At 40.0% G+C, this 12,746-nt stretch overlaps 1 protein-coding gene across 1 annotated transcript; it reads left to right on the top strand.

Annotated features, from left to right (window-relative positions):
* Window positions 1–413: 413 nt before the first annotated feature.
* Window positions 414–12,212, top strand: nampt2 (nicotinamide phosphoribosyltransferase 2). The gene is made up of 11 exons (XM_044024450.1): window positions 414–733; window positions 3,901–4,036; window positions 4,644–4,747; window positions 4,841–4,969; window positions 5,683–5,841; window positions 6,987–7,117; window positions 7,920–8,145; window positions 8,348–8,467; window positions 8,866–9,006; window positions 9,542–9,667; window positions 10,081–12,212. The coding sequence occupies exons 1-11, from the start codon at window positions 596–598 to the stop codon at window positions 10,240–10,242; spliced, it is 1,572 nt and encodes a 523-aa protein (XP_043880385.1). The 5' UTR covers window positions 414–595; the 3' UTR covers window positions 10,243–12,212.
* Window positions 12,213–12,746: the final 534 nt, after the last annotated feature.

Raw genomic sequence — 12,746 nt, 5'->3', positions numbered from 1 at the left:
TGTTGACGCCAACAGCATCACACTTTTTATTTCTTTTAAAGATGTCAACAACTCTTCTCTTTCCGTCAACACAACCGCGCCACTTCCGGTCCACCCTTCACAGTAATACTCCAAAAGAGGTATGAAAAACAATATCTAACAAGCTCTACTAAGAGCTGCTATAACAAAAAATACGTTACATAACGTAAAACCTATGGAACAACTTGCAAGTGTATTATTTAGTTTAATTTGTTTAAAACAACTGTAGGGACTGTTTCTGTAGGGACCACTTCATCCCAGTTTATATTAGCTACTGACAAACACGAATACTTCTGTGGGAAGAAGTTGTGTTTGTAGAACAGGGCAAATAGGATTTTAACAATTTCCCTAATGTAAGTGAATGCAGCATGACGTCACACAAAGGCGGGGAGAGGACGTGCGAGTGGCCATGAGTCCCTTTCCAGCAAACCCCTATATATAAAATGATTCATGCTCTCTGTGGTAGTTGTCTCAGCGCTGCTGAGTCCTTAGTCACGATTAGTGCGAAAACACACGGGCTAAACATTTTCTAAGTTGCCATCGAAGCTTCCTTCTTCTTCTGCCTCACCACTGCTACATGCTCTGGTCCCTTTCAGTTTGTCGCTCTCTAAACTTGCTGCGGTACCTGAGGTTAACGTTGACGAGAGTTCATTCATCCACAACAACAATGGCAGCGGAGGAGTTCAATATCTTGCTAGCGACGGATTCCTACAAGGTGAGTGTGTCCGGTTCGTCCCGTCTTTTTCGCTGTCGTTTCCGAAGACGTTGGAGTAAATTGCGTTTGTTTTGGGAGGCGGTTAGCTTGCACGTTCTGTATCTTGCATCTCGCTACATGCCACAGTACATAGCAAACGGCGTTAGCATTCGCAGAATTTGACAGGGATATTGTGTAATTAAAGCACACAGTGAACCACATGTGCATGCAGTTGTTATTAGTGAATAGAGCTCATAACGTAGCAGAGTTCATAGGGTTCATAGAGAAAAATGACCAATAACCTCTTTGTATACGTTGTTAAGGAATAATATATGAACATCAGCATTGTCCGTGTAGTCTTTTCACACTTTCATAGTTGTACCGTTGGTATACACTAGCTGTCTTTCCCACCCAGATCTAGGATACAAGGCAACAGCAAAGGACTTTAACGGTCACATTTAAAGTGAGTGGAATGTGGTGGAAATATTTTAACTTGGCAGAAGTTCGAGACCAAATACTTATACTTCAATCACCTGATTGTAGGAATTGCTGTTTTTTCATTACCCTGAATAAGCCCTTTTTATATTTATATCAGCTCTGTGGAGGCCACCATGTTTTTCACCTTAATCAACCAAGGACAAAATAAGTGCCTTTTAAGTTTTGGTGCAAATTAAAGCCACACAATTTCTCACTTAGAAGGAAGGGGATAGCGAGGTGATGGATATTCAGCTGCAACATGCATCTTGACCAATAAATGTTGTGAAATTGCATACACGGTACCTCAATAACTGCTTAATTAGATATACCTGCCCAACTACTGGTTAACATTAAAATCTAGTCAGTTAATATAATGGCAGCATCTCACTGCATTTTGGCATGTAGACATGGTCAAGACGACCTGCTGAAGTTCAAACTGAGCATCAGAGAGGCGAAGTGTTCTAGCACTACTTGGCTCAACTCTACTTTTTGGTTTTTTTTGCTTTCAATTAGGGAAAGTACCTGGTACTTTTTAGTAGCTGTTCTGGCAGGTTCCAAGTGAGCTGAGTTATTACTGAAATGTGATGTCAACAGGCTGCCGACCACTGATCAGCAGAGAGTGTTGTCACTGGAAGTGGGAGTCATAAGTGTGATGTGTGACAACCAATCAAACTAAACAATGCCAAACTGTAGATCAGTTTAAAAAACAACTTAAAAATCCCGAAAATATGAGGAGGTACTGAAGTAATGGGGAAACGACTTGCCTGATACCAAATAATGTGGCCAGGGAGTGTAGATCTACCCTAGCACACCCAACTATCCACCTCCTACCCAGATGTAGACTACATTTGCTTATAGCTTGGGGAAAATTCTTTCATCATAGTTGGTTTTGCTTTCACTTTTGTGGTAATGAAATTAAAAATATGTCGTGTGTGATGTCAAATCTAACCTATCCAGCTGTGACTCAGCCCATTGATAGAGCAGGCTGTGCTGGCTTAGACTCAGTCCAGTAGAGTTAAATGTCAGATGTCGCTGTAATATGTCACTGAATATTTTGTAGTGCAACTAGATGCCAAAGGTCTGGATGATGACCATGGTGTTTTTATTAGCTCCAAAGACCGGTGGCACAGCCAAGAGGAATTCTCCAGTGCGTCTGTTGTATCATAATCGGATAATAGAACCTGATTTGGTACAATGTGAGGAGCTTATCTGAAAGTGCACTGGGTTTAGTTCATGTTTCTCTTCATATACTGCCAGAAGCAGGGCAAATCTTAGAGGCAGAGATATCCTAATTACTCAACCATTTGTTGGCTCGACAGAAAAGGAGGATTTTTCTGACTTGAATAAGCCTCTGATTTCATTATACGTTCTTGTATAATTAGATTCTTAGACTAGTGATGATGCTGATCAGAAATCATGATGAGGCCTGTCTGACTAAATGCTTCAATTCCATTTGGTCCCTGGCCAATGCATCCTACTTTGGCTTTGTGTTTTATTAAGTCACTGAAATTCTCTAACCTGTGTAAAAGTTAATAACTGCTGCAGTCTCGGCAGTGAGCTACTGAGCTGTAGCTTTCACTACTGAAGGTTAGGTGTGATTATAGCCTCAGTCTTTGCGTAAAGTGATCCAGGCCTCACATGACTTGGTTTACAATGCTATGTTGACAGGAAAAGCTTCTGCAAAAATGAACTGCACCATTGCTGGTTTCAAGTCATCAGACCTCACTAAGAATGTTGAGTCCATGGACATCAAGCTATATATTGCGAAACTTGAGAGACTGAATATAAATTACCTATACAGTGCTTTTTATGGGTATGGAAATTGACATTAGTACAGATCTGTAGTGTTCTGACATCTCCAGTTTTCTTCTGTAAAATGTCTCCTAGTAAGTGATGAATTCTGTACCTGATATGGAGGTGATCACTGTTGGTGATCCCACCTCTCTGTCATCTAAGCTTGTGTTGAATGTGTTTTATGGAAATGATCCAACTCTGCCTTCCCTCTGCGTCTTTGGTGATCCCGATGCTGATGCCACAATCTTGAGTAACTAACACTAACTGAGTTTGCCCGTTGATGGGTTTACACGGATGATGAGTATCATATCGGCTCATCCATACTGCTTTTTATGCAATTGTTAGATCATCAAATAAACACCACTGTAATTTCTTTTGCATTTCTACAACCTTCTCTGTACCTTACATGAAGGACTAATTGCCTCCAGCACAGATGGTTGTCTGTTTGTTTACTTCTGTCATTCTGATATTTGTCCTCCTGAAGGTAGAGCCGTAAGAGGGAGAAGGAAAGTTACACAGGAGGCAGAAGAATGCAGAGTTAATGCTTCTTAGAGTTATTTCCTCCAATGACTGACTGGTGGATGTTGCTGATTATTCAATTAGTGCTGCAGGAGCATAAAGAGGGACTTGTGTTTTTAAGCTGTTATTAGTCCTTCCCATGTGGATTCAGAAAACATGCTTACTGTACAAACAAGCATCAGGCAGAGTAGACAATCCTTCAGTTTTAAGCCAATTGTTAGACTTACTGGGGTTTTATTATTTCACGCTGTTTCACAATACGTCTGTGTGGCGTGGTGAGATTGAGAAGTGCTGAACAAACATTACAGATACTGTGCGATTACTCAAATGATATTGTAATATGGGGGGGGGGGTCCCTACTAGCTGGTTGTGATTGACCTTTTGTCTGTTTCTTTCAGAGCACACACTACAAGCAGTATCCTCCAAACATCAGCAAAATCTACTCCTACTTTGAATGCAGACGCAAGAAAGGATCCCAGTTTAATGAAGTGGTGTTCTTCGGTCTACAGTATCTGCTGAAGAAATACCTAACAGGTAGGCTAAGCTGATCTTTATTTTTTTTCATATGAAAATCAAGAGTTTTAAGAAAATTATATTTGAATTTTTGTAACCGCAAACTCAGAATGCTCATTTAAACATTAGGTGTTGTGGGATGATCAAGAGAAGGATGCCAGAAAGGCTGTAATAGAGGAGAACAACTTACAGCTTTAGTGTGTAACTTTTCAGTATATAAAAGAGAGTCTATTAGATTCAAACCATTGCCATTTTAGTTCACACAATGCTCATTAATTTCAATTTATTTAATTGTACAGTGCAAATTCATAACATACATTACCTCAAAGCACTTTACATAACATAACAGCTACACTAGTAAAGTGAGACAGCAGCAAACCAGACATTCCTGTCCCTGTCCCTCATGAGGCTGCAATCACACCTCTACCCACAGATGTGTTGTTAACTCGTCCCTCTATTCAAACAACGGGACCCTTTGTCTATGCTTGTGCAAAATTCCAATATCATGTTCTGTTTTTTGTTGTTTTTTTTTTTATTATGTCACAATCAGCGTCATATCCATCATGTGTCCTGATGGGACCTCACATGACCTGATTGATGTCATAGTAACTTGGATTGTTTTCTACAGGCCCTGTGATCACAGAGGAGAAGATTCAGGAAGCCAAACTCTTCTACCAGATGCACTTCAGACAAGCTGTGTTTGATGAAGAAGGGTGGAGGCAAATCCTTGAGGTACATAAAACGATTTCAGCTGTCATTCTTAACAGAGAGTCATCATCATAAACTGTAGCTAACTTGAATTAATTGTTTTTGTTACCATGTCAGAAATATGATGGCCGTCTTCCTATCCGGATCAAAGCCATTCCCGAGGGCAGGATTGTACCAAGAGGCAACGTGCTCTTCACTGTGGAAAACACTGATCCACAATTCTACTGGCTTACCAACTACCTTGAGGTGAACTTAAAAATGTTAGAACCATGTTAGATCCTACCTCTTAAGCTAATTAAACTGAAGACCAGAGGTGATTGAGCCTTTGCAGTGGCAGCTCCTCAGCTTTGGAATACCCTGTCCTGACGCGTCAGACGTGCCCAGGCGCTTAAGATTTTTTTAATCTTCTTTAAAAACCTATTTTTTTCCTTCTTGGAGTTAAATCCAGCTCGAGCTGGACTCTCACATTAAATTACCAAATTAATGTTTGTATAGGTGTGTGTATATATACTTGCTTTAAAAAACCAAGGGTGAGCTCTGCAGACCCACCATTAGATGTTTTTTCAATATTCCTGTTGATCAAGATGCATCTATAATTGTTTTATCATCAAACCATAGCTCTCTGAATCATAATAATTCAGACTGGGGAAATGGTAGTCTTGTCATTGTTTTGGATGCAGTATAATGTAGCACCTTGTGCTGTAAATTGGGTTGTCAGTTTTCCAGGAGAAGTGAGCCCAAGTGGCCAAGATAATAGAATAATAATGGTAATAATAATTCAGACTTACATAGTGCCTCTTTACAGAGTTGGGGTAAAACACTTGGGGACCAAAATAAATTGATCAGTTTAAGCCAAACAGTTGTCTATTCCAGCTTAAATCTCAACATTCTCTGTCTTTATCCTCCTCTGTGTGTGTTTCCTATATTGCCAACTGTTCACCCCCCCTTGCATGCTGTAGACCATGCTGCTCCAGATGTGGTATCCCATCACAGTTGCCACTATATCCAGGGAGTTTAAGAAGATCCTAGCCAAGCACTTGAAGGCCACCACTGGAAGCCTAGAAGGCCTGGACCTGAAGCTGCATGACTTTGGCTACAGAGGAGTTTCCTCACAGGAGGTCAGTATCACTTTCAGGCACCTTATTTGCACTATGGCATGTGCGTTTCTTTTAATCACATAATCACTATCACATCCTGTGAAACATGTCAATTTTCTTGAAATTGTGTAAATTCGGATTTATACTTTGTCACTCACCATGTCACAAACTTTCATTTCATGTTGCACACCTGTTGAATTGTATTGTGTTGCTGCCACAATCATACTTTTTCATGCTTTGATTAGATCAAATAACATACTCCATCTGTTGCTCTCTTAATAGACAAGCTGACAAGAGTCAGTTGGAGGATAGTGTGGTTACCATGGAGACAACAGAAACCTTTCCTCAAAGCATTAACTTAATTTCTTTTTTATCTTGTAATGTTGAGCAACAAAATTATAAAATTATAGAGTGTAGGTCTGAAAGTCCTGCTTTGCAGCAATATTTCATCTGCATATAGCTGTATTATCCTAATGTTGTCAAAATACTTAATTATATGAATACTGTGACCATCACTAATTACAGACACAGATGTTAACCCCAAAAAAGACTTGTATCTCAAGTTGTAGTTCAGTCACAGCATTGAGACCTCCTCAAGCTAAAAATAAATGAAAAACAGTAAACCTACAGTCCAGGTTTCAATTGACAAATAAGCATGAGACAATAACAAAGTGTACTGTCAATGAGGGCTGCAACAACAACAAAATAATACCACACGGTCTGCCTGACCAAATTAAGCCACAGTTTATTTCTCCCATAACTTAAGGGACACTGCACTTGTCGTCATGCTCGTCCTTTTGAAAATGTGAAGAAAAAACATCACAGGTTACCACTGTGTGAGTTGCAAATATAAACCAGACAGCAGAGCTTCACGTTTTACCACACACTGTCAGCTAACAACAAATGGATAACATGGCTCCAACAATCGGCAATCTGCTTTTAACACTCTGCGCTGCAGTTACCATGGTTACGCCACCCCTCCTTTTAGAGGGGGGTAATGACGGTATAAAATAAGGTGAATTAAGAATCCCATAACCTTTTGTAGAATTGTGTCCATATAATGTCTGCTGCAAAATAATTTTCAAGATGTGATAGTTGCAGGTGATTGGTTGATGAGCTCTCAGGCTTTTACATTGTGATGGATAATTCCCACCTGCGCTCTTCAGTCTGCAGCATTAGGAGGAGCAGCTCACCTGGTTAACTTCTGCAGCACAGACACAGTGGCTGGTCTGCTCATGGCCCAGAGATATTATGGCTGCCCAATGGCTGGCTTCTCCATTCCAGCAACAGAGCACAGGTATGATAAATCCACACATACATAAATTCATTTGAACTTTTATAGTGGCATAACTACCATTTTCTAGTTCGCCCTTCATAATAAAAACTTTTTTTATACCATTATCATTATAAAAGACTAGAAATATGTAACCGGGGGGCGCATATGTACAGACATTTGAGAGCGTAGCGTAAACAGCGACTTTGCCAGGTCACAGATATGATTGATCACATTTATCACAGATTTTTACATTGGCTGTACTAAACCTGCAGCGCAAGTCACCTTCCTTCCTTTTAAAAATGATTTTCATCTTGTTGATGGACTGGTCTGTAAATTACACGTCATAATGTGCATGTAACCAATGTCCCATTTATGTGCATATTGCACATCAAATCTCTATTGGCTGCATTTTGTACATATCTTGCCATTTTATTCAGGCTGCCATTGCCATGGATAATTTAACAGATTAATATTAAATGAGTGAAAACATATTGGTGTTTTACATAATTGCTGCATTGTAGATCCAAATGCAGCCCAATTTGCCTTGTGCTCGCTTGCTTACACTACCTCACTTCTGTGAGCTTGTGCTGCTCTGAGTTATTATCGTCCACCCAGACAGCGAGACCTTTTCCAGCCGTGGCTGTGCAGGAGTTCACGTCTCTCTCTCACTCTCTTGTGTCTGCAACCTGTCACTCTTGCTCGGTTGCACATGCACATAGTTTAAATGAATTATGTGCTGAAACGCTGCAGTCTCCATGTTACTTTAAGTGTTAAGTTCTCCAGCACCATGAGACTATAGATTATTTCCTTCCTGTCATTACAGTACCATCATCTCCTGGGGGAGGAACAGGGAGAAGGATGCATTTGAGCGAGTCCTGGACCAGTTCTCCTCTGGACCAGTGTCAGTGGTCAGTGACAGCTACGACATCTTTAACGCCTGTAAACACATTTGGGGAGACAAACTGAAGGAGCGAGTGATGGAGCGCAGCCAGGACTCGTGTCTGGTCATCCGGCCCGACTCAGGGGACCCCGCTGAAACTCTTATTGAGGTAAAAACACCTGGGGTAAAGTAGCAGTAAAGTGGTTATGGATAAAGTTTGCTCTCATCTGTTTGATAAGTGTTGGCAAATAAACACTAAGTTTTACTTAAAGCTACAAATAAGTCCTATGTTTTTCAGATGAATGTAGCTATTTATGTGTATAAATGAATTAAAAAACAAAAAAATTAAAACACTAATGTTTGTTTTATAGGTCATCAAGATTTTAGGAGAGTCTTTTGGCTGCTCTCTGAACTCTGTAGGATACAAAGTGCTTCCCTCTTACCTGCGAATTATTCAAGGGGATGGCATTGATCTCAAATCAGTGGATCAGGTAAGAAACTTGGAAGTTGACAGAAAACTTCCAAGTGAGTTTGGGACCCACAGGCAAAAGGGTCATGGGGGCTCGATATTAAACTTTTCAAAACAGCAATTCCACCCCAAATTTGAAAGTAAAGCTGTTCATACATCAATAGATAAGGTGGAAAAGTGTCTTCTCACAGACTAGCTGCCAGTGTTTGATTTAGAGTGGCTTTTCAAAAAAATATGGTCTATGTGGGGTAAAGCAGTTTTTCAGCATGAACAGGAAAATGCCTTTGAAAATTGGACAATTTCTTGAGTTAACATTGAAAAATGTGATGAACAGAGTGGGAGATCAGCAGGGGTATGTCCAAATATCCTGAAATTTGACCAGGGCACTGACTCATGCATGTTTGACTCTTTGTTTTTCAGATTCTTCAGAAGCTCAGCGATGAGGGCTGGAGTGCGGAGAATGTCTTCTTTGGTTGTGGCAGCGCTTTGCTTCAGAAACTCAACAGAGACACACTCAACTGTGCCTTTAAGTGCAGCTACGTGGAGAACAATGGCAAGGGGGTGAGTGGAATGGTTATGGCTTGATATGTGTGCACTGATAAATCTGCTTAACATTCAGAAAACTAGGCTCTGTGTGTGTAGAAAACTGTGAAAGTTTTTACGTGACTCAATTGCTGATGTCTGGCTGTCTTCACTATTACAGTATTGCGTGGGGTTTATAGACACTAGGTTTCTTCATCTTGTTTTTCAGACAACTTTATTTGACATCCTGATAGCCATCGACGTCAGGATGTAAAAAAGAAACAACAAAGAAACAAACTTTATAGACCGCTAAAGTGATTATCATCCGGCTATTGTTAAAGATAACTGCCTGCCTGGTCATAGCATTAAAAAAGAAAGAATTTGTAAATTTAAAATACCCAGTACCTCCTATCATTATGTTTCTCGCTGGTTTCTATTGTTGGATAGAGAGGCTCTGTAGACGCAGAACTTGCTTCTTTATCTGATGGGCGCATATTCTTCAATCCTCAAAGAGAGAAAGTTCCTTTTCATTTGCTCATGTCTTTAAGACTTGTATAATGTGATTCCCCTTCAGATGGACGTGTACAAGCAGCCGGTGACTGACCCGTCCAAGGTCTCAAAGAGGGGTCGCTTATCGCTGAGGAGAAACTCTAGCGGCTTCTTAGAGACGATAGAGGGAGGAGCAGGCAAGCCTGAGGAGGTGAGTCGCAGCAGTTCATTTTTAACTGTGCCACTCTGTATTTTATGATGGATTGGTTGATTTTGTGAGTTAAACCTGGAATATTTGTGAATCAGTAAATATAACAAAAAAATCCGACAACTGTAATTCCACAAACAGGGAAACACACCTCAGAGACACAGAACTGAAATTCCTGCCCCAAAATCAATACAAGAGGAATCACTGAGCCCATTGAATTCTTTTAACTTTTATGAATGGAAAGGATGTTGGCCTATTTTAATATATAATATGTTTGTCAGCTGCCTTAGCACTCAGCACACCCATACCTACAGTATGTGAATCTTACCTATTGTTGAGCTGACTGTAGCTGCTTGAAAAAACGATCTGTACCTGAAGTGCATGACGCATCTTGTGTGTTGCACTGTGTTCTCCAGGACCTGCTGGTGACCGTTTTCGAGAACGGCAGCCTGGTGCACGACTACTCCCTGGAGGAAATCAGGAAGAACGCTCGGCTGCGCGAGGAGGAGTTGGCTCCCATTATATACAACCAAGACGCAGAGCTGCGGTGCAATCACATCATCAACGGGATTCATTAAGAGCAAAGTCTCCCACCATGCATACAATACTTCAGTGTTTAACTGCCATGAACACTGCCATGTTTCAGAAACTCTTTCCGGAGTAGAAACGGAAAAATACTGAAGGGGAGGGACATGCTCTGTCTCCCAGCTCCTGTCTCTAACAAGCACTACCACCCCACACCTCTGACCCACTGATAATAATAATAATAATAATAATAATAGGTAGATGCGTTTCTTTCATTTCCTATTCTTAGCCGACACACACACACACACACACACACACACCTCAGTGAGTGGACAGTTAACTCTCTCCTGGCATTGCCATGACCAGAAACCAAGCTCAGGGTATTAAAAAGCCAAGTTAGTTTGTGTGTTTGTTTGTTTGTTTATCATGTTTTAATTGAAGTATGCAGTTGCTGCTGAACACAACAAAAGTAGTGAATAAGCCTTTAAAGATATTTTAATCACTAATCTTCAATTATTATCAGATCATTTTTTTTCCATGTCCAAGTGTCCAAATACTCCCAAATTTCCATTTGTTTTTTATTAGAGCCGATGCAGCGTTTTACATACTAAACTTAACTATAACTTGTCGTGAATGAACTGAATCCATCAGTGAATGAATCCACGCATCAATCAGACTTAATAGATGAACGAGAAACGCAAACAAACGAAAATGAATCACATTTTGGACATTTTTCAGTCCAATTCTCTTGTTGCTGATTAGTTTTATTGCATGTGCTTTCTGCGTGTTATTCCCACAGTTCAAAGACAAATCCACTGTCGGTCTGGATAGATTGATTCATAGATTCATAATAAATTTGTTAATATTCTCTCAACTGAAATCCATGCAGGCACAGACATGTTTTATTTATTTTTTTATCCAAACACTTGAACTGCCGCATATGTTGAAGTCTATAAAACAGGTTTATTAGAATTAGAACAACCTGGTAGCATGACGTGCTTAACTGTGCACTCAACATGCCTCTGTAGAGATGCCAGCCTATTTTCTGTCGACACTGATGGTAGGAAGACGCCACACGGTGCTTTTTTTTTGGCCGTTTAGCCTCTGGACTTCCACAGAAACAAGTGGTGCTCTGGACTTCCACAGTAAAGGATGCTCTGATCTATCATGTGTTCACCCCCACCTCATGTGGGTCCAGTGTGTTGTCTAATGATGGTACTACAATTCAGGTGGCTGTGAGTATAGTGGCTGTTGCACCTTTATGAATGGGATACAGAACTGGATAATCTTTTTTTGTTTTGTGTTAGTTTTGTGATTTTCAAATACACAATGTAAAAAATATACTCCTGTGATCGAAATGACTTCATATTTTATTTTATTAACATGACACAAACCTCCTTCTGAGATATGCGTTGACTACAAATAGTTGAGTGATGAGAGAGTACTGAGGCCTGAGCAGAGACATGTACAATAAAGTGGACATAGTCTTCCCATACAGCTTAGAACTGTTAGATTTGATTCAGAACATCAGTAAACATTCTCCTGAGGAGTTACTGTAATCAGCAATGTTGACTTTGTAAGTTACATTCCCATTCAAGCACAGCATGTATGAGTGGACACCTACGTGCTTTTGTGAATTTTTGAGTTCATTTTGCAACCAGAAAGCTTGGTTCACTTTTTATACACGCTTTATGGACCTGCGTGTGTCACTTCTGATGTTTCTAACTGAACAACCAGTCACCTCAGAGTGAGTCAGATCATTCTATTTATCCACTAGTGTTTGGTACTGTACAGTTTTCTAGTATCATCTGCTGTTTGATGAATGTTTGTTTCTGCTGATAAACCTGCCCTCTCCTGTAACTGTACAATATGACGCCTTATCAGCAGATGAACCTTGGATTTATATTTATAGACATTAAAGGAACATTTCTCCGACAGATATTTTCTGAAGTCCACAGCATTCCACCTGTTTCATAATGTTAAATCATTAAAGCTGCTGTCAGTTATGACGTTGTTTGGCTAACTTCCTGTCTCTTGCGGCCTTTAATTGCTTTCAAATTGAAATTGAGTGGTTGCTTTTGATGTCTGTTAGAAAGTGCAATACATATATGATAGTAACAATTCATAATTTCTGTTTTTAAACTTGTGTTCAAGTGTAAAAGTTAATCTTGTTGGTATTTTATGTGATAATGCTCCATCTTGTTTTAATCTGTAAGACTAAATACTGCCAACTAAAACTAGTCCACACAGATGTTTAAAAGGAGTAATAATGTACACGTGGTCTACCTCTTGTGCAGCACCAGAAAGAATCCTAATACACACTGGTTATTTTTTAACTGAGCTGATCTTCTTCAGATTTTTCGAAATGTCTTTTATCTTTGATTCTCTAAGATTAAAAAAGGGTCGACCGGAAGTGGCGCGGTTGTTGTTGCCAGAAAGAGAGAGTTGTGAAAGCAAGTGGAATAAAACGTGGGACGCTGTTGGCGTTAAAACCGGCCATTCGCGTCCTTGGATTGTTTTATTACTCACCCATTATAGGCGCTCTTACACTTTAATG

This window comes from Solea senegalensis, linkage group LG4, assembly GCF_019176455.1.
Source record: "Solea senegalensis isolate Sse05_10M linkage group LG4, IFAPA_SoseM_1, whole genome shotgun sequence".
NCBI lineage: Eukaryota > Metazoa > Chordata > Actinopteri > Pleuronectiformes > Soleidae > Solea > Solea senegalensis.
Note: the sequence above shows the minus strand (reverse complement) of the source record. Positions and strands in the feature narration are given on the sequence as shown.

Bases quoted from the DNA above. Each gene is read 5' to 3' on its own strand.
- nampt2 (XM_044024450.1), top strand. From the start codon at position 596: ATGCTCTGGTCCCTTTCAGTTTGTCGCTCTCTAAACTTGCTGCGGTAC. The intron at 5,842-6,986 runs GTCAGTATCACT...TGCGCTCTTCAG, and splicing joins GAGGAGTTTCCTCACAGGAG to TCTGCAGCATTAGGAGGAGC. The intron at 7,118-7,919 runs GTATGATAAATC...CTGTCATTACAG, and splicing joins ATTCCAGCAACAGAGCACAG to TACCATCATCTCCTGGGGGA.